The sequence below is a fragment of the Pungitius pungitius genome, chromosome 5, assembly GCF_949316345.1.
Source record: "Pungitius pungitius chromosome 5, fPunPun2.1, whole genome shotgun sequence".
NCBI lineage: Eukaryota > Metazoa > Chordata > Actinopteri > Perciformes > Gasterosteidae > Pungitius > Pungitius pungitius.
Window position 1 is genome coordinate 14,915,145 of NC_084904.1, and position 18,606 is coordinate 14,933,750.

At 42.1% G+C, this 18,606-nt stretch overlaps 1 protein-coding gene across 2 annotated transcripts; it reads left to right on the forward strand.

The window, feature by feature from the left end:
* Positions 1–832: 832 nt before the first annotated feature.
* antxr1a (ANTXR cell adhesion molecule 1a) lies at positions 833–18,393 on the forward strand. 2 transcript variants are annotated; one of them, XM_037481645.2, is made up of 19 exons: positions 833–1,829; positions 1,923–2,088; positions 4,486–4,557; positions 4,658–4,729; positions 4,834–4,915; positions 5,087–5,120; positions 5,424–5,503; positions 5,634–5,702; positions 6,159–6,239; positions 7,222–7,282; positions 7,725–7,823; positions 9,958–10,027; positions 10,128–10,206; positions 10,498–10,593; positions 11,760–11,801; positions 12,483–12,578; positions 12,671–12,838; positions 13,605–13,685; positions 15,003–18,393. In XM_037481645.2, exons 2-19 carry the CDS (start codon positions 1,931–1,933, stop codon positions 15,426–15,428), a joined length of 1,866 nt encoding a protein of 621 aa, XP_037337542.2. In that variant the 5' UTR covers positions 833–1,829; positions 1,923–1,930; the 3' UTR covers positions 15,429–18,393. The 2 variants fall into 2 exon arrangements, with proteins under 2 accessions (XP_037337542.2, XP_037337541.2); XM_037481644.2 differs by having other exon boundaries at positions 833–1,810.
* The last annotated feature ends 213 nt before the right edge of the window (positions 18,394–18,606 follow it).

An 18,606-nucleotide genomic window follows, 5' to 3' on the forward strand; every position in this document is an offset into this window, starting at 1 on the left:
TTGAAGCACAATAGCCATTGCTCAAAGTAAAAAGCTAAATGATCTTTTATCAGACCGTTTACTGCATTTGAAAGCTTTACAATTCAGAACAGGGATATTTACTGTTTTGATACAGTAGAACAAATCAATTCGATCTCTTACGCTTGTGTTAATCACAGACCAAATTTTGGGGCCTAAGCCAAAAAATCCATTGTCTTGTAAGTGAGAGAACCTGAAGTTCCAGTTTTAGGGCTCACTCCTGCACCACTCTAGACACGTCTGACCAGAATCAGTATGCTAAAACTGTGATCTGTTTTCATTGTTTTCCTTCTAGAAATATTTAGCTCTGGCTTTGCTGCTATGTGCTCTGGCATCACTGTCAGAAGCTCAATGCTTTTCCAAGAGCCTTAAAAGAGGTAGAAGGAAAGAAAAACATCTACTCTAGTAAATTTATGGTAAATACACACACATTTTGATAGATATTTGACACTCTTTCCTTGCACCACTAGGAATGACCCACTGCCAGGACGATGCGGATAAGACATGGCATGCAGTGGGGTCGTCTTGGAGAAACAGTGAATGTATGGACTGTACCTGCACTGGGTGTTGCAGTGGGTGAGAACACAGATCTCGACATCAATCTTTTCTAATGGGTCAAAAATTAAATGAAATCTAGACTTTCATCTTTTACTGTTTATTGCGTGTTTGCTGTGTATTTGCAGGTACTCAACTCCCAGATTCTTTCCTGACAACTGTGTGTCAGTTTTTGTCCGGCAGACCTGTAGATACATAGTGCACGTTAAAGGAGATCCAACCACACCATGTCCAATTCATGGAGCAGTAGGGAAGTAATGGAGGGATTTGAAGCTCTGAAGCATGCAGATGTGAAATGTCACCGGCCTCTCGCCAGAAAATTAAAAAATTAAAATTAAAAATGAATAAACAAAATACACATTTCTTGGTAATTTCTTGGCTCAGAGATTGCAGTGAATGTTGCTTTGCATCAGTGCAAGATTAAGATAATAAGATAATGTTTTTAGAGAGGAAAGACAACTTCTGAATCTTAAACTAAATAACACCTTCAAAAAAAGTGATCATTTTCTATTATAAACAGATAATCAAGCATTCTTTGTGTGTGTGTACATACTTCCTGAATCTCAACTCTATCCTCTGCGTCGAGTTCTTCTCCTTTTCCACTGACTCAAACTTTATCCTGCAGATAAATGTCAGCAGCAGCGGATAGGAGCTGCTTTTTTGAGGGACGTGGTGCTTAGGGGGATTTTGAAATCCCATAAAGAAATAAAACAGATGCAGATCAGCTAGTTTCTGTGTTTCTCAATTTCTGTTCTCCGTGTCTGTGCATAGGGGAGATCAGAACTTCAGGAGGTATTAATATAATTATAATGCAATTCAACACAACACCACTTCAAGCTAAACGCCCAGAAATTCACATTATGATAAAGTCGACACCTCTTTAAAACCATTTCTCTAAAACATTCTAGGTTTCAAAAACGCAGATTCACAGTATTTTAATAAGTTAATATGTACAATACTAGTGGTTGCAAAGCCACCACCAGGCGGCAGCGTAACCCAGCAAATTCTGGTGTATTCAATGTATTTTCTTCATCCCTCTTTTGCTACACACACAGGAAGAGGAGAGACAAAAAGAAGGGGGGGGGGGACTTGGAAATACAAAGAGAGTTTTGCAGAGACTCTCAAAGTTAGACAAACAGGGTCTTAGGAGCTCTCTGCATGGTCTTGGCAGCGAGTCGGAGGTCGTGGAGCGCTTCTCTTCAGCCAGGGATGAGTGGGTCCCAAAAACAGTGAACAGGTTTTTTTTTTTATACATGGTAACAATCATGTGGAGGATTGAATTCACAATCCGGTCGCAGGATTAACTTTTGCAACTTTTTGTTTATGGACGTTTAATCATTTTCTTTCAGCTTGAATTATGCCTTTGTGCTGGAGTAGAAGCTACTGGTTTCCAGTGGTGTTTGCTGCTGCACTGGTTGCTCTTACTGTTGCTAATGCTGGACCAAAACAGGACAGGAGGCAGGCTGGATCTTCATCATGCTTTGGTGGCTTCGATCTCTACTTTGTTTTGGATAAGTGAGTTATCTGACACACAAAACCCGGGTCACAATCGCGGGGATGGATGAATAGGAGGGTTTCTGTTAATAAGAGAAAGCCATTTATTTTGATGGTTATCATCATTAAGTTAGCTTGACTTGAATTATCAAGACACCTCATGAAAGCCTACCAAAGCATTAACTACATCGTTTTACTTTGTACCGGTGCATCTGGTCTGCCAAAATGTTTTCATTATATCATCACCATTTCTGTCAATGCGCTGTTAAAGCCCTCGTGGGGTCCTGTCATGCACACAAATTGATGGGTTAATTGATGATGTGTTGCTCATGACAGGCCTCAATCTACAGTCAGGCTCAACTTGTTTCTTCAGATGGTTATAATTAGTGTTAGACAGATGTTTCACCCATCCATCAGTAACCTGCAGGCTGCACACAGACTGCAAGCACAAGCACTGGGCTTTGTTGATCATCCTAATTAATATAACATAAACCACTTGGGCAGTTTTGAATCCCGATTGGCTTGCAAGTAAGTTTGGCCGCCTCGACTTCTTAGAATTCAAACATAGTTTGTGTGTCTTAAGTGGTTTGCAGGATGTTTGTCCTCCCTGCAAAGTAGGTCTTGATTTAGAAACAGTTTATGGGTTTTATTTTTGGGGATCTTTGGGCTTTGGCCATTGACCATAATCACCACAATCTACTGCACTGAGCATTGTCTTTGTTCATATTGATAACATTTTGATGAGGTTACAATTTCTTTAATATTGCAGCATTTTTGCATCTGGGTCTTGAATTTGTCTTGTTTGACTAAAACTTTTACACTTTTAGTCAAACAAGAACTATTGAGCAATAAAAAAAAAAACAAAGCCAGTCAAGTGAAAACAGTAAATGTCAATGTTGTGAATGAGCATGTTTTGCCGGTGTTTAGTTTCAGTGGGACTAGGAACAGAAAGTGCTTGTTTCAGTATATGGAAATGTACAAAGCTCCACTAGCACTGACGTACCTGAGCAGTTGCTTTTGAACTGTGACAGAATATGTTTGACCTTTTGAAAACCTGGCTTCTAAATACTTGTTTTCAATAAATTTCTTCCTTTTTTATCACATTTTATTCAATTAGATCATTCTTCTTATCTGAAAGATGGACTCTGGATTTCAGTCTGCTCTCTACTTCTTGCTGTAGTTCCAGAAATGATGGATTTACCAGTTCATCATGTGTTATTGTCACTTCCAGTTACACTGCTGTCTCTCTGAGGGGGAAATTTGATCAATTAAGAGCAATTGCAAGAGCGAATTTTCATCAGCACCGACTTGTGTGAGCTGACAGCATTTATTGCCAGGCATCAATTCACTGCTTTAGCTTTTCCTTGTTAGGATCTTAGCTTGCTCTGCTGATGCACCTGCCCTCACTACACAGCACATTTCAGAGAGTTAAATAGACTCTGTGAGATTCAATTCAAACAATTTAACTCGGAATAAGTGTCCAAATAAATCTGCTCAGTGTTGAATACAACGTAATTCAGCTGATGCCTTTATCAAAAGCGACTTATGTTGCATTTTTAACACATGGAGTTTACATTTTAGCAATTCTGGGTTAGGTTTATTGCTCAAGGACACTTTGGCATGGAACATGGGTAAGCCAGGGTTCGAACCAACAACCTTGTGGATCCTGACACACCCTCACCAATCCATGCGCCATATTACATGGAGTTAAGCCTGATACCAAGAGGTGTGACACTGTACAGTTACATCTAAATCCTATCAAAGAGTTCATTTAACTCTAATAAGTGTTGCAAATGAATCTGATCTTGACACTGGATAATGACTCCAGCGCTTTGATAGCGCTAAAATTGACTCTGTAAGAGTTGAATCTTTTTTCAAGTGTGATTTCAACTCTGCACTTCAAACACCGGAAAATAAAGGATTTTGCTGTGTATCCAGTTGCTATCTATCCGATCCCTCTTCTCTTCTCTGCACTGCGCTTTCTCCATTAGATACAGATGTTGAAATATTTTGGTGAACTGGCGGGGCTGTTTTTGAGCACTCAATTCATGGTAACAATGGAAAAATATTGCATGGGGGTACAAGACTGTACAATGCAACCTCGCAAAATGTTCTTTGTTTATCGAATATAACTGTGTAATGATATCCACAGATAATTGAATTAGATGATAACAATACTGAGAAGCTCTGAGGATGTTGCGACCATTACTATATGACCCAATAAAAACCTAAAATGTTAATGCAAGGAGGGAATATAGTCCATCACGATGGATGAATGTCTGTGCATAGAGTTCCATCCTTGGTCTACGGTTCATTTGACATCACTCCAACAGTATTACAAAGAGGTCATTCCTTTTAAATACCAAGCATTTGTTGGAAAAGACACTGTCACAGTAAATTTTTCTATTCTTTTCTCAGATCGGGAAGTGTGGTCAATCACTGGACAGAGATCTACAACTTTGTTGAACAACTAGCTCACAAATTCATAAGGTAAAAAAAACACAAAACAAAAAAGATTTGTCAAGTTTGGGAAAACACAGAAATGATCACTTATCAAACAGAGGATATATTGATCTTCTTCTTCTTCTAGTCCACAGTTGCGGATGTCCTTCATTGTGTTCTCCACTGAGGGAAGGATCTTAATGAGCCTGACAGAAGACAGGTGGGTGTAAACGTTTAAAAAAGGGAATCTGACAAATGCCAATATTTTCGATCAGATTAGATCATCAACGACGCCTATTTCCTCATCATCTGTTTTTGGATTAGGGAATGCATTCGGAAAGGTCTTGAGGAGCTGAACAGGGTTCGTCCAGGGGGAGACACCTTCATGCATGAGGGCATCCAGAGGGTGAGTGGCCTCTGCGTGTCCGTCTCTCTGCCGCCATCTACTTTGTCTCTGCACCGCCTCATTGTCCAGAGAAGAGCGTTATGTTTGATTATTGAGGAGTTGCCTTACCAACAGAACGCTACCAGATAGAGCCTCTACTGCTTCAAACCAGCTTTTTTTTTATTTTCACAGGCCAGTGAGCAGATATACTATGGAAACACCGACGGTGGGTATGATTTTGGATAAGTAGTGGATGAACTACTTTAAGTAGCTTTGGATAAGTCAGAACCTTTTGATGGAATGCTGAATCATTGTATTATCACTGTATTATAACCTAACGCATCACACAAGAGGATTGAATTTACCTCTTCACTTGGAATTACTTTTGTGAAGAAGTGCATTCAACTATTAACTTTCAATTATTACAATATTGCAGCAATTTTAAGAACACTGCATGTTTATTTTCAAAGGCGGATAAGATGAGGATGTGAAATTGCGGCAGGTGTGACGAAATTCTTTCTGGCCGCAGGTTACCGTACCGCCAGCGTCATCATAGCTCTGACGGATGGAGAGCTGCACGACGACCTATTCGACTACGCTGAGAGAGAGGTGGGAGAAATAACCAGAGGTTATACAAGAGTCCCACAAATTAGAACCACGCCAAACAGTGACCTGTTCAAATGAGGTTATGCAATACAGAGGCGTAATTAAACCCAGGTGCTTTTTGCATGATTGACAGGCAAACCGCTCCCGGAGTCTGGGAGCCTCTGTTTACTGCGTGGGGGTGAAGGACTTCAACGAGACACAGGTTGGTTTCTTTGTTTTAGTCTGTACCTTCTTGATGTCTGAGCTTCAGAATATGAATCGGAAAGTCAGAGTTCAAACATGAAGCTTTATTAATATAAAAATATTGAAACTTAGGTGCTTTACATTGCTTTGATATCAGTCAAAACTATTTAACATTACTATTTGACGAACTTTGACCAGAACTGCAGTAAATGTTTAAGAGATCAACAACCATCATGCAATTACATCAAATGATTCATACATTTTGTAGCCTAATGATTAGGCTGGGTTAGCCAAGAAGTCATTTTTATTTTCTATATTATGTCAAGATAGTTTCAATTGCTAATTAGGTTAAATTGTTGATTGTGTTCACATGAGCCACTTTTCTAATCGATTATGTTGTAAACATCACAAATGATGCGTCTTACTTAGTGGACACTTTTTACATTTGAATTGTATTAACTTGTTTCCTCTCCAGCTGGCAAAGATAGCTGATAGTAATGACCATGTCTTCCCAGTGAATGATGGATTTGAGGCCTTGCAAGGGGTCATCGACTCTGTGAGTACTTCATGTTGGACCACAAACTTGTTTTGACAGCCCTTGAAAAGTCAAATTCAAGGGTTAATGGGAATCGTCTTGTCTTAATGTACTTTATAATCTCTCCTATCACTGTGTATTAAATCCATTAGCGCGCTGCTTAAAAGAGCAAACAGGAAACAAGACAAAACCTAATTTATAACAGGAATTTCATTCCTAAAGACACGCTTGGAAAAAGGCCCGCTGGGTCCGTGACGGCGCTGCGTTTGATCATCACGACTGACGTCTGGCCAAACCTGATCAAAGCCACTGCTGTATCTTTTAAGACACATCATAGCGGTGTTGACTTCATTTTTTGTTTTTGCTACCTCGTGAAACAATAACCAGTTTGGCGTCACTGGGAAACGACGCTTGGTGAGCAGAGTTAAAAGTCTGGCAACGGTCATCTGGAGCAGATTAACAACAAGTTTAAAGCTGTTGCTTCTCAGTCATGTGAGCGAGGCACTGGGTCATGAACTGGCCCGCTTCGTCTTCAGCATCATGCTCGGTCTGTTCTTGGAGAGTAGGAAGTACGGATACATTTTGCATGACTGAAATAAGAGTAAATGGACACGTTTTGGCTAGACCCCAGTGGGAAAACTTCATCAACTCATGAAAGGAGCATTATATGTAATTCAGAGCATTGTTTGAGCAGTAACTCTCCATCTGTGTGTGTTTTTGATCTGAGCTTCTCCTGACTTTGCTGCACATGTTTTAAGTGCATTTCGTGTGCATGTGGGTGAGCCCCAACAGTTATCTCAGGGATGCCGCCCTGCACTGTTCTCGTATAGCAGTTATAGCCAATAACATCGCGTCGCCTCCTGTTCCCCGTCAGGTAAACGCCGTTGGAGTTGAGAGCCGTTAACATGGACATTGAAACGCTCCAAGTCACAATTAAGAAAGCTCAAATTATCTGAGATTTGCTGTGCTGGCTGATGAAAAGGATTTCTCATCATTTCCTCAGATCCTAAAGAAATCCTGCATTGAGATCCTGGCGGCAGAGCCCTCTAGTATCTGTGCAGGAGGTAAGACAAGGCAGAAGTACACTTCCCGTTCATCTGAGACCTCTTAAAGAACGAAATCAGGCAGATGCATCTTTGTCAGCTCTTGAGAGTGAGAGTCAGTCAGGGGGGGAGATAAGGAGTCATTTCTTGTTCTTGTTAATTCTCTTAAAAAATGGAATCATGAAGATTGAAAGTGATAAAACATCATCAAATGCTGGAAAAAAGAGCTCAAAACATTTTACTCACCTGTCAATACTACACTCAACGAAAGAGAGTTTTGACTGAGTGTAGTAGTGCCTTTAGATTTTAAAGACACACAAGTGAGTGAGACTGTGACGAGGCCATACGGGTTTTTAAGATTATCACATAATGGTATTACATGATGAGAGGTTTTGGTGTTGCTCAGATCTACAATTCAAGCCTATTGTACACGTATTGTCAACGTGTATTTCTCTTCGCTCAGAGTCCTTTCAGGTGGTGGTGAGAGGAAACGGATTCCTCCACGCCCGCAACGTCGATAAGGTCCTCTGCAGCTTCCGCATCAACGAGACCGTCACTAAGAGTGAGTCAAACGCCGCGTCCGATTCACTGCGTGTGCTTTCTAACCCCACATGGGTGTTTTGAAGGCGTACACACTGACTCAAAGCGGATCGCTTTGAGTGAAAACAGCTGGAGTAAATGCAAGATTGCAGGGAAATCGTAAAGTTCATCTCAGTTCTAGTTAACTGAACTTCCCAAAAGTCAAACACAAAGTCCTTCGACACAGCTCGAATGCCTGTTTTTTTTGTGTGTGTCATAAACACTATTTTACAGCCTGGATAGGAGCCAGAAGCCAGAGATAGAAGAGCACCACACACTAGGTAGAAGGGGGAAAAGGGTCTCAAGGATGCAACCAGTTTCCTCAAGGTCTTTTACTGGTGGTTTTCTGTAGCAGCAGTTAAAACCACTCCCTACCAGGCGTGCCACTGTAGCTGCAGAAAGCGCTGGTCTAATCCAAAGCAAGATGTTCACCAACGTTTTAACTGCTTTCACATGTTTATTCTATTTGGTTTGCATTATTGCAAACATGCAGTTCTAATTAGCAAACCAGGGGGATTCCTTTTTTCACTTTAACAATGGTTATTGTGGTGACGCCATCAACATTTATCAAAGGCGCTTCACACTGTTTGAATAATGTGAGATAAGACATCAAATAAATGGGTTTTAATGTTAAATCTATACACATGGGACGATGCCATCGTTGTGTTTCAAAAGTGAATAAACTCCAGCCGGACAGAAGACATCTTGGATTGAAAAGTTGAAATCAAAAAGTATTTAATAAAGGAAAAGGTGTTGTGCTTAAAAAGAACATCTCAGCTGAGGAGCCGCTGGTTCCAACAGGCCACAGAGCAGCGCATCGCCGACCACGTAGTGCCCGTCTCTCTAGAACAATGGCTGCCTACAGGTATTTAAACAGATCAGTAAAAGGTGGGAAAGTTTGTGTCTCCGGATGATAAATGTCTCTCTGTCAACACCAGTTGTGCTATCAAGTACAATATATTAATTTATGGACCGGGTCGTCAGCTTCTTTATAATGAGCCACACCGTACTCATGTCTTGCTGGGCAAACGACTGGTTGAACTATTGATGAACTTTACAACTTGCTGGTTGGTGTATTTTGTTGTCTCAGAGTCAAGCTAGGCTTTCAAGTTTATTATGCTAAGCTAATGGGCTTTAGGCTGCAGCTTACTTTAAAATTGTTTAGATTTTTTTTACCTTATTCTCGGCAAGATGGCTGCAAGCAGAGCTGTTCCTTCAAGTGAGATTATTGCTGAGTCAAGTAAACTCGTATACTTTACACCAATTTTTCAATCCATTACAGTGGAAATATGTCAGATGTGTACATCTGACATCATCTTAAACAGTAATAACAATAATTAACCTTATGGTTGAAGTCGATACGTCTTGTCTTGCACCTCACAGTAAAATTTGACCTCTCTTGACTCTGGAGATGCAATAAAACATGATGAAATGCACTCTGGGATATTTGCCAGCCTTTTTATCCTCGAGAGATTTATACAATGAAAATCCTCAGACTCAGACTTCATCAGCTGTTTGCCTCGTTGTCCCTTGACCTTTAGAAGACCCTCGGGGCGTTTTCGTATGGCCATTTCGAGTGGCTGCAGAGATGAACTCAGAGTGGGGTTCAACTCAATTCAAGTTGGTTTAGCCTGAAATCACAATCAGCGTTTTCTAGAGAAGAGCCGTCATGACCCATTCGGCTGCTAATGTTGATTTCCTCAGTTCTGGGGTATGCGCTCCGCCTGCCAGGATAAACAAACAGACTCGGTGATGATTTTGGCAGCAGAAGCTTTCCTTAAAGCCAGCTGAACAACAAGAGGATCTACAAAAACGAAAGCTTTGTGGTGATTCGGAGAGTTGTGCAGACGTCCTCTGAGAGTAGACAACAAAGCTTTTGTCAATTTGGTGACATGGGCATATAATGAGCCTGCAATGCCAATATTAAAATACATTGGGCGGGATAAACAATGACCCGATCTCGAAGCGGATTTGGGTCATTAACTAAAAATTTAAAAACGGGTTCACAAGCTTTTCACAAAAGAGAAAACTACAGACTGTTACAAACTAGAATGTTTGGCTGACTCTTCCCTCTCATGACCCCCCTCTCATGACCCCCTTTTCATCCTCTACTCTAGTGGTGAAGCCTTTGATTGTGGAAGATACATATCTTCTCTGCCCTGCACCTGTACTTCAAGAGGAGGGGATGTAAGTTCTGTAATGTATTAACGTCAATGTGGGGTTTCATATCACAACGTCTACTCTGTTTTTCTTAGGTTTTGCAATAATTTTTCCTTGCCTTTTCCAGGGCAGCAAACCTTTACGTCAGTATGAATGAAGGTCTCAGTTTCATAACCAGTTCCGTTACCATTTCAACTGTGGGCTGTGTAAGTACAATAGCATGCACCAGCATTTGGCTTTGAAAGACTAATGGCTTTGGGTAATGGTGTATAAGGGGAGGGGGAGGGAGGGGGGCTTTTCCAGCACGGCTGGCTTTTAATATTTTGCTACCTGGCCCTTCGAGAGACCCAATCCATAGTGTAATACTAATATAAGATGATAAATAAAGTATCTTACCTGTACCAGATTCCAATGAAGATAAAACCCCAAAAGAAGCGGTTTAAATCATTTTAGTGCTTTGCAGAGGAGGCGTGTTGACTCGTCTGTCTCTGTCACAGTCTGATGGAACCATCCTGGCCGTCTCTCTGCTCATACTGATGCTGCTCCTGGTCTTGGCTCTCCTCTGGTGGTTCTGGCCTCTCTGCTGTACTGTGGTGAGAATTATTAGACGGTATTGAAAATATAACATGCACACAACCACTTTCCAGATAGCGTCTCGTCTAAAACTGTTGATGCTCCAAACACAAACGATTGACAGTTAAGTGATATTGTAGGTGAACAATGCGATAAATGACCATTCTATGCCCCCTACAGGGATCCCAATCATCTAAACAACATTTCCATAGTGACTGAATTAAGACAACAGCCAGAAAGGTCAAGGCTACCGAGTGAACACGTGTTTAAGTAATTGTGTTTCCATAGGTGACATCAGGTGACCCCCCTCCCTTTGTCAGTATATTCACTGACGGACGTAAACTAACAAATTCTTCCATCTGTAATAAGGCGGACTGACTTAAATCTCCAGGAGCGGTTTTGTTTTGATATTTCAAGCAACGAAACTCACCCTGAACAAAAAGTGTCAAGAATGTATATGACGTTCACCTCCTATGGATTCAGAAAATGCAATGGCTGTACCATTATTGAGACATTGATCCACCAGTCAGCGTCACAAAGTGTCTCTTCAGTGTCTATTCAGGACCCAGTCCAATGTTTCCAGCGCTGGAAACAGCAAAGTTGAAAAGTGCCAGAAAGAAATGTCAGCTTTAACAACATGGCTGTCCCTCCCTTTACTTTTTCCTGTTCTTGTCCATTAAGTTACACGTCTGGGTCCGTGCTGCAAGTCTGTTTAGGAAAGCGATGAGAGGTTACCATGGGGAATCGTTTTGTGTTCCAGGATTTGAGAAGCATTGAGGAAAATTTACAAATGAGAATCAGAACCGTGTGCATTTGTTGTAGAAGAAACTGTCTTAAGGCCTATTGCACTGGTAATAAAACACTCTGACGGGTCATACTGGAAGAGAGCAAACAGAGCAAACAATACAGTCACGAGAGCCTGCCGTCTTCCCTTCTCCCAATAAACAACCTCAGGGCCCAAAATCTGGATAGCAGATTTGTAGGTCAGTGCATCTCGTAAGTAGAGGAGTCTTTGATGAAAAAAAACAATGCCTCAGCATTGTGTGGATGTACGACCACCCCGTTGCACACGAGGACACGTTTCAGTGACATGCTGAATATAAATCTTTTGGTTTCAGCACACATGCATTTGTGGTGGTCCAACGAATAACAAAACCTCCTCTCGTACATTGTTTTCCCTCCACAGGTCATCCATGAACCCCCAGCAGCAGCTCTGGAGGAGAGTTCGGTATGAGTTGCACCGCCTCCACTCAATCGGTTTCTTATGACTCCAAAGAAAAGCAATTCTTTTTTACATTAGGAAACCTGCCAGTGTTAGGTTGTGTATCATAAACCTCAATGACCGTGCCGCGTCATTCACTCCTTTTCTTGGTATGAAACTCATCTGGTAATTAATCCATTGTGAGTTTACGCCCTCTTGAAATAACAGTGACATCCTGACAGTTACCATTTTGTTCCATCGCTCTGTGTTCAAGACTTCACTTCAAGGTTTCCAAACACAATAAATTACATTGTTATCGTATCATACATTTAGTGAACAAATTAATGTCAATTAATTTCCCAAACTTACATTGCAAGCTACAATGTGACTGTGGGGCATGTCAGGCAGTACTTATTTGCACCAATCAAGCCGAGAACTAACATGATAAACCGAATCCATGACGACCATGGTTTCACATACAACATTTAGCCTTTATTATGGCTGTGGGCTTTCAATTCTCCTGATCTGACAACCACCACAGATGGGATACAACTAAGTGCTGGTTTTAGAGAGATTCTTTCTGGTAACCAGTCAGAGGGCATTGCTATTTCATTAGGCCTGCCTACATTCATGTCTATTCAACCGGTGAAGGAGGGGGTTGTTAAATAGTTTATTAATATAAATCAACTTCCTGTCTCTCTCCCGTAGGATGATGAAGACTTCGACGGCCCAAAGAAGAAATGGCCGACTGTAGATGCGTCCTACTATGGAGGGAGGGGAGTTGGGGGAATCAAAAGGATGGAGGTCAGATCAAATAAAGCATCGTAAAGCACGTATTTCAAGTCGTTCAGTTTCACTCCTGACCGTCTTTACGACTCCGTGCTCTCTGTCATCAGGTCCGCTGGGGGGACAAAGGCTCCACCGAGGAGGGAGCAAAACTGGAAAAGGCCAAAAATGCAAAGGTGAAGATGCCTGCATACGAGTATGAGGAGGCCCCCACACGCATTCTCAACAACGGCATGCACAAACCCTTGGGACCCCACAAGTGGTACTCACCCATCAAGGTAAAGTACCAGCCAGGAGGAGAATATCTGGGGGATGTGTTTGGTCTGCGGATGCTGTTTCCAGTCTCACTGATAACAACTCTTCTGCCATACAAATAATGACTTTTAAATTGCTAAACATAATTGTTTTTAAAAAGCGGAAGGGACTGGATTAGGATGATTTTTTTTAAAGAAGTTTGTGAAAATAGAGGAGCTTTGCTGGGATAAAAGATCTTTCTAACATCTGTTAGACTTCACATTAATCTGGCCATGGATGATAGTAATAAAAGTAAATAATAGCATTATTAAACGCGATAGTGAAGCGTGAGAAGTGTTGAGGGAATAATGCTTAGGTGACCACTGTCGCACAGTCCCATCCTCCAAGGCCAGCATGGGGTTAAAGAAGTCGCTCTGGAGCGTGCAGTCAGCGGGGGATTGCTAATAAAAACCAGACTTCTGTTGGACTGACCTCCGGGGAGCAAAGCTGCACAGCCAGCAGTTCTGTGAGAAGAAACAGCTGCAAATTCTGCCCTTATCCTCAAAGTATTTGCCGTGTTTAAAAGCTATGAAGACTCATTTTGCGATGGAACCGAAACCACTTCAGTTTGTTCAGTCGCTGTATGGGAGTCGGATCATAGTGGTCATTCCACAGGAACTCCAGTTAAAGGGTGTTTACCACTGACGGGAAGAAAAACAAAAAGGGTTGAGAATAGATACTTGATTTTAATAACAAAAGGTCATTGAGTTTAAACGGTTCATCAGTTTGATTTCCTCTCTGTTTCCGTAGAGCAAGCTGGATGTATTGTGGGTACTTTTAAGAAAAGGCTACAACCGTGTGTCTGTAATGAGACCTCATCCGGGTGACAAGGTAAGGATCACTCAAAGGTCACACAGACATGAAACCAATAATCAGCCTAAATATGACCAACTGTTGTCAGGTTTTGTCTATTCAGCCGTGGTTGGCTCCCAATAGCCAAATCCCCAATTTGCAAGAGTTTATGCACTCCATTTTTCCTTGAGTCATTACCCTCAAATTTGATGAACAAACTATCTTCAGAACCTTTTACATTTACTCCACTGCTGCACTTGGGGGTTGCACGATATTGGAAAAGTTTATTTTCTGCTGTATATATCTCAAATTGTAGGCTATACTTATACTAAAAGTTCAAGGTGAGAAACTGACAGGGAAATTAAAAAAATGGAAATAATTCCCCGGTAGGAAATTTACTATTTACATTTTCTCTATTCATTTTCCGGTTCAGTTTCACAAAGTTGAAACCCAAAAGATCCAATGTTTAAGTGTCAATATAGTTTAGTCTGGAGCTCCAGATTTTTATTATTTGAAACCTGAGAATAGTGAAGACACACTCTACTCTACAATGATGAGTGTAGAAGAGTTCATCGGGTTTTGCAATAAATGTTGACATCTGTCTGACTTTTCAAAAGTGCTAAAACACCACAAAAACATCTTTTGCTCCCCCCTCCCTTCCAAGGACAGTGAGTACAGCACACGGCCCGGTAACTAGAGGTGTCTGAGCGAGTGGTGCACGGTGTAAAGCTGTTCACTAGTGCACTGGAAAAACAACTCTATTAATCTCTTAATAATTTGTAGTAAACAAACTTGTTTTGGTTGCAATAAAAAGTCTCTTGATGCACACACTGCACACTGTTTTTATAACTTCTCCTAAATGAATGGAGCGGTGTGATCGGAGGGGCCTGTTGATCCCACAACCTGCTTAGTTAAAAAGGCATCTTTGGTAACATACGATACTTTATTGAATATAATTTGCAAAGTTGTGTAAAAATATCAGTGGTGTGGCCCCAATTTACTCAGATTGATGGATTTACTCAGTTTTCGGACTCCTTTTTGTCCATCCTTCAGATGCAAGTAAGTCTCCGAGGTTACTTTGCCCCGCTTGTGAATGAGAAAACAGCAGTGTCATCACTATCAGTCCATCGCAACTCCCCGATCCCCTCGGTGCTGCTGCTCTCGGGGCGTAGCTGAAACACGATAGTCCCTCTGGCATGACCTCACTTTGGGTGGGACAAGGGAGGAGTGGTGGCAGGTTATTTTGTCAGGCTGAGTAGATCCAATGGTCTGTTGGGAGGGCAGTAACGCAGGCGTGTGCACAGGACGGGCGATTCATCACCGCATCATGAAAACAGGTCTGTTTTGAAATTTCAGGGCAGATGTATGAACTTCACCCACATGAAGTCTCCGTCGCCTCCTCCCCCACGCTACAACCATCACCTGTCTCCCATCTACAACCCTCCCAGCAGGACTCCACCTACGCCACAAGGCACCCTCCCCCCCAGCCCCTGCAGCCCTCCATCATCTCCCACGTTCTCCTCTTCCAGCCTTCCACTATTGCCCCCAACACCTCCTTCCACCTGTACCACTGCCTCCCCGCCCACTTCCCCTCCCCCTCACAAGCCCCCTCCCACCTTCGTCCTTCCTCCGATCAGCCTTCAGACGTCCACCCCGCCGATGCTTCCCCCCACCCCTCCACCCTCTTCCTCCCCGACTGGTTGCCTGCCTCCTCTTCCACAGGGACCTCCTCCGGGACGAGCCCCTCCCCCCGCCCGCCCACCACCTCGCCCTGGCCTGTAGAGTCCCGGGGGGGGGACACGGGAGACAGTGTAACAGAGAATCCCACCCACGATCAGCACATGACCATCTTTGATTGTACCTGTGAGGACCTGGTGCCACACTCGGCGGGCTGTGGCCTTGTGAAGTGGGCCGCTGAGGACTTGTTTTCGTGGACTTTGTCTACTGTGACTTCTTTACATATTTAGCCAAACAATGCAATTGCACGGACGCACGCATTACACCAGCATGCCTTACAAATGAGGTCAGGCAGGACGGCTTGAAATCATTTTCCTCCTTGGTCCTCAGAGCTGCTTCAGGCCTCGTGGTCCTTTCCACGCGTCCATAAGATTAGACAAATCCTGACCGGCTTGAACCAACGCCTCTTCAAAAAGAAGCATAAAGATCAAGGGACTAAAATATGTGCCCGTGTTACATTTCCTGTAAGGGATGAAAAGACTCATTTTGCAAACGTTAAACATGAAACAGATTTAGGAATTTAAAAGAATCTGATAATCCCAATGTTTGGTTTTCTTGAATGTCGACTAATTGCGTGCTTGAGTGTTTTTTTTTCTACGACATAAATGCATTTGGTATTCATACTTTTTGTTTTTCCATTTTTGAGGTAAGACAAATCATTACTGATAAACACATTTACACTTAGTCAGACACACAGGGAAACAGCAGTGCAACATATTCTTCAGGTGCGTCACTGCTGCCCTTATTCTTTGTGCACATCGGAGTAAACAATGTTTTTTTTACCTTTAACTATAACTGACCTGACAAAGATGACTGGGATCGCTGCATATGCTCTGTCTATCAATGTGGACACAAATATGTCTGTCAGGGAAAAGCTTTGCACATGGTCTTGCTCATCCACCCACGACCTCTAGCAAAGGAGTTTTATGTAAATAATCATTTTGATACAAATCAGAAATGTTCAGATATCTGTGTTTGGCAAAAAAAGTGGTAGCCAATCGGTTTACTCGACTTAAACAAAATGATCTGGCTTTTTTTTGCACAAGGTGCTTACAGTTCTTGAAAGAATGGAACCTAAAAAGGGTGCAGTTTCATAGAAAGTCAGATGGTTTTATTTACCTTATTAATTAAGGTTAATAGGAAATTGTCCCTTGATGCACTCTGTGAACGCAGTGCAGATTGTAAAGTCACTTTTCACTCTAAGCATATAACTGAAAAGTTGTAACTTTCCATTAATACAGTGCAGCATGTTAACACATTTGTTGGTACATTCAAAATAAAGTAAATAATCAACGTGTATTAAGTTTATTTTTTGTCTTTACATATTGTTTTTCCAAACGCAATCACCGACCAGTTAAGCAGCGCGGTTGACTTCTTATACATCTTGCTTTCTAAGAATTATTAAAAGCCTGTTAAGATCTGAATGGGTTTAAAGTGCTCCTCCTCTACAAACTCTACAGGATGTCTCCCACATGTCATTTATTATTCAGTATGTTAGGATATAACAATATTCTCATTGAACTCTAGATTTATTTATTTTTTTACTTCACAGTAAATTAGACAAATTGCCACTGAAATCACCAGGTTTACACAGTGGGTAAAATGAGTACCTCACTCATTCTATGTGATGGAAAAAGAGAGAGTGTGCAGAGCATTGCTAACTACTACCAGATGTTCATATGTTGCATAATGTCACATGCATTAATGGCGTGTGATATCTTGGAAGATGTTAGACCATCTAATCCTCAGGAAATGTGGACAGGCTGCAGGAAAGGTGTCCTTGTGCTGAGACATAATTTGAGGATAAATAATGGACAGGAAAGAGTGAAACAATGTGTTGCAGAAAGTGACTTCACATTTGAGGTTGACGGCATGAAGGGAGTTTTTTTTCAATCTGGCAGTTGTCAATGATTTCTTGTTGCAAAAACTAAATGTAAAATGTCAACGCGTTTCTGCCAGCTTTTGTTTGCACGCTTTCCTAAAAATTAGTGTTTCAACTACAGTGGGCAGAAAACGCTCCGACGGCCTGCTGCATCTGGTTATACCAGCATGCTTCTCTGGGCATTAAATCGTGCAATTTGGAATTTAAGTTGACAATAAACACCATTTGTGTCAGCTGATGCATTAATTAGGCTGATCCCTAATGTCCTAGCAGGCCATAGGATGGAAAGCGCAGGTGTAGGTTGTCACACTAATGGCTCTGACCAGATCAGCGTCATAGTTTTGTACCTGCCAAATGTGACACTGACAACGGAGTCAACGTTATAGTTATTATTCTCATCCCGTCATTTACCTGAAAAAAACTAAACAAAACTATATTCAAGCCATTTAATACCCGATTAGGTCACAGTGGAGGAAACACATGCAAATAGATACGCAATCAACCAGACACCATAAAGCAGCTGTGACGTGTCTGACACGCTGGTGAAGGACTACACTGCAGGACAGACGTCACCAGTGATGCTGCAGATGACGTGCAATCCCGATGCAGGACTACGCAAAAAAATGCTTTTGGTTGGGGTATGGAAGCTGCATTTACTCACCGCTGTGACCATCTTCTGCAATTACTCCAGAGCTGCACTCGAGGCCATTGCTGTGGCCACTCAGTGCAACGACATCCTCCTGAGAATTGCACTTGCTTTCACAAAGTGTATCGCCTTGTACCTCTCGACCATGCTGCGGCTGAACGCGTTCCTCGGGCTGACGCTGGCAGGTGTGCTCATCTCGCGAGAGGGAGTGGACCGACGTCGACGCTCAATCTGCGCCACCTGCGCTTCATCAAACCGCTCCTGTCTTTTGTGCTGTGGAGGACAAACTGCGAGGTGGCTCAAGTCAGCGCTGCGTGCCGTGTCTGCGCTGCGTCGTTGTGCGCGGTGCGTCAGCAGGGCCGTCCCGGTCCTGTCGACGTGGTGCAGAACCTTCACACCCTCAGTCTCCGCTATTATGACTTTGTGTGGATGCATCAGGTCATTGGTGTCCACCTTCCAGACTGCGACTGGTTACGCTACACAAGTACTTGATATCTTTGGGGAGCAATCATTAGTCGTAAACAGACCATGAACGTTTTGTGAATCTGGATTTTAATTGAATGTACATAAACAAGCGATTATAATAGGTTCCAAATGAAAATCTAACTTTTACTGCCTGTTTTTACTCTAATAAAATGTGACCTATTTAATGACCAGTGTGATTTGAACACTATGTTTAGTAAACTGTCAATGTT

Bases quoted from the DNA above. Each gene is read 5' to 3' on its own strand.
- antxr1a (XM_037481645.2), top strand. From the start codon at position 1,931: ATGCCTTTGTGCTGGAGTAGAAGCTACTGGTTTCCAGTGGTGTTTGCT. The intron at 11,802-12,482 runs GTATGAGTTGCA...TCTCTCCCGTAG, and splicing joins CAGCTCTGGAGGAGAGTTCG to GATGATGAAGACTTCGACGG. The intron at 12,839-13,604 runs GTAAAGTACCAG...CTGTTTCCGTAG, and splicing joins AGTGGTACTCACCCATCAAG to AGCAAGCTGGATGTATTGTG.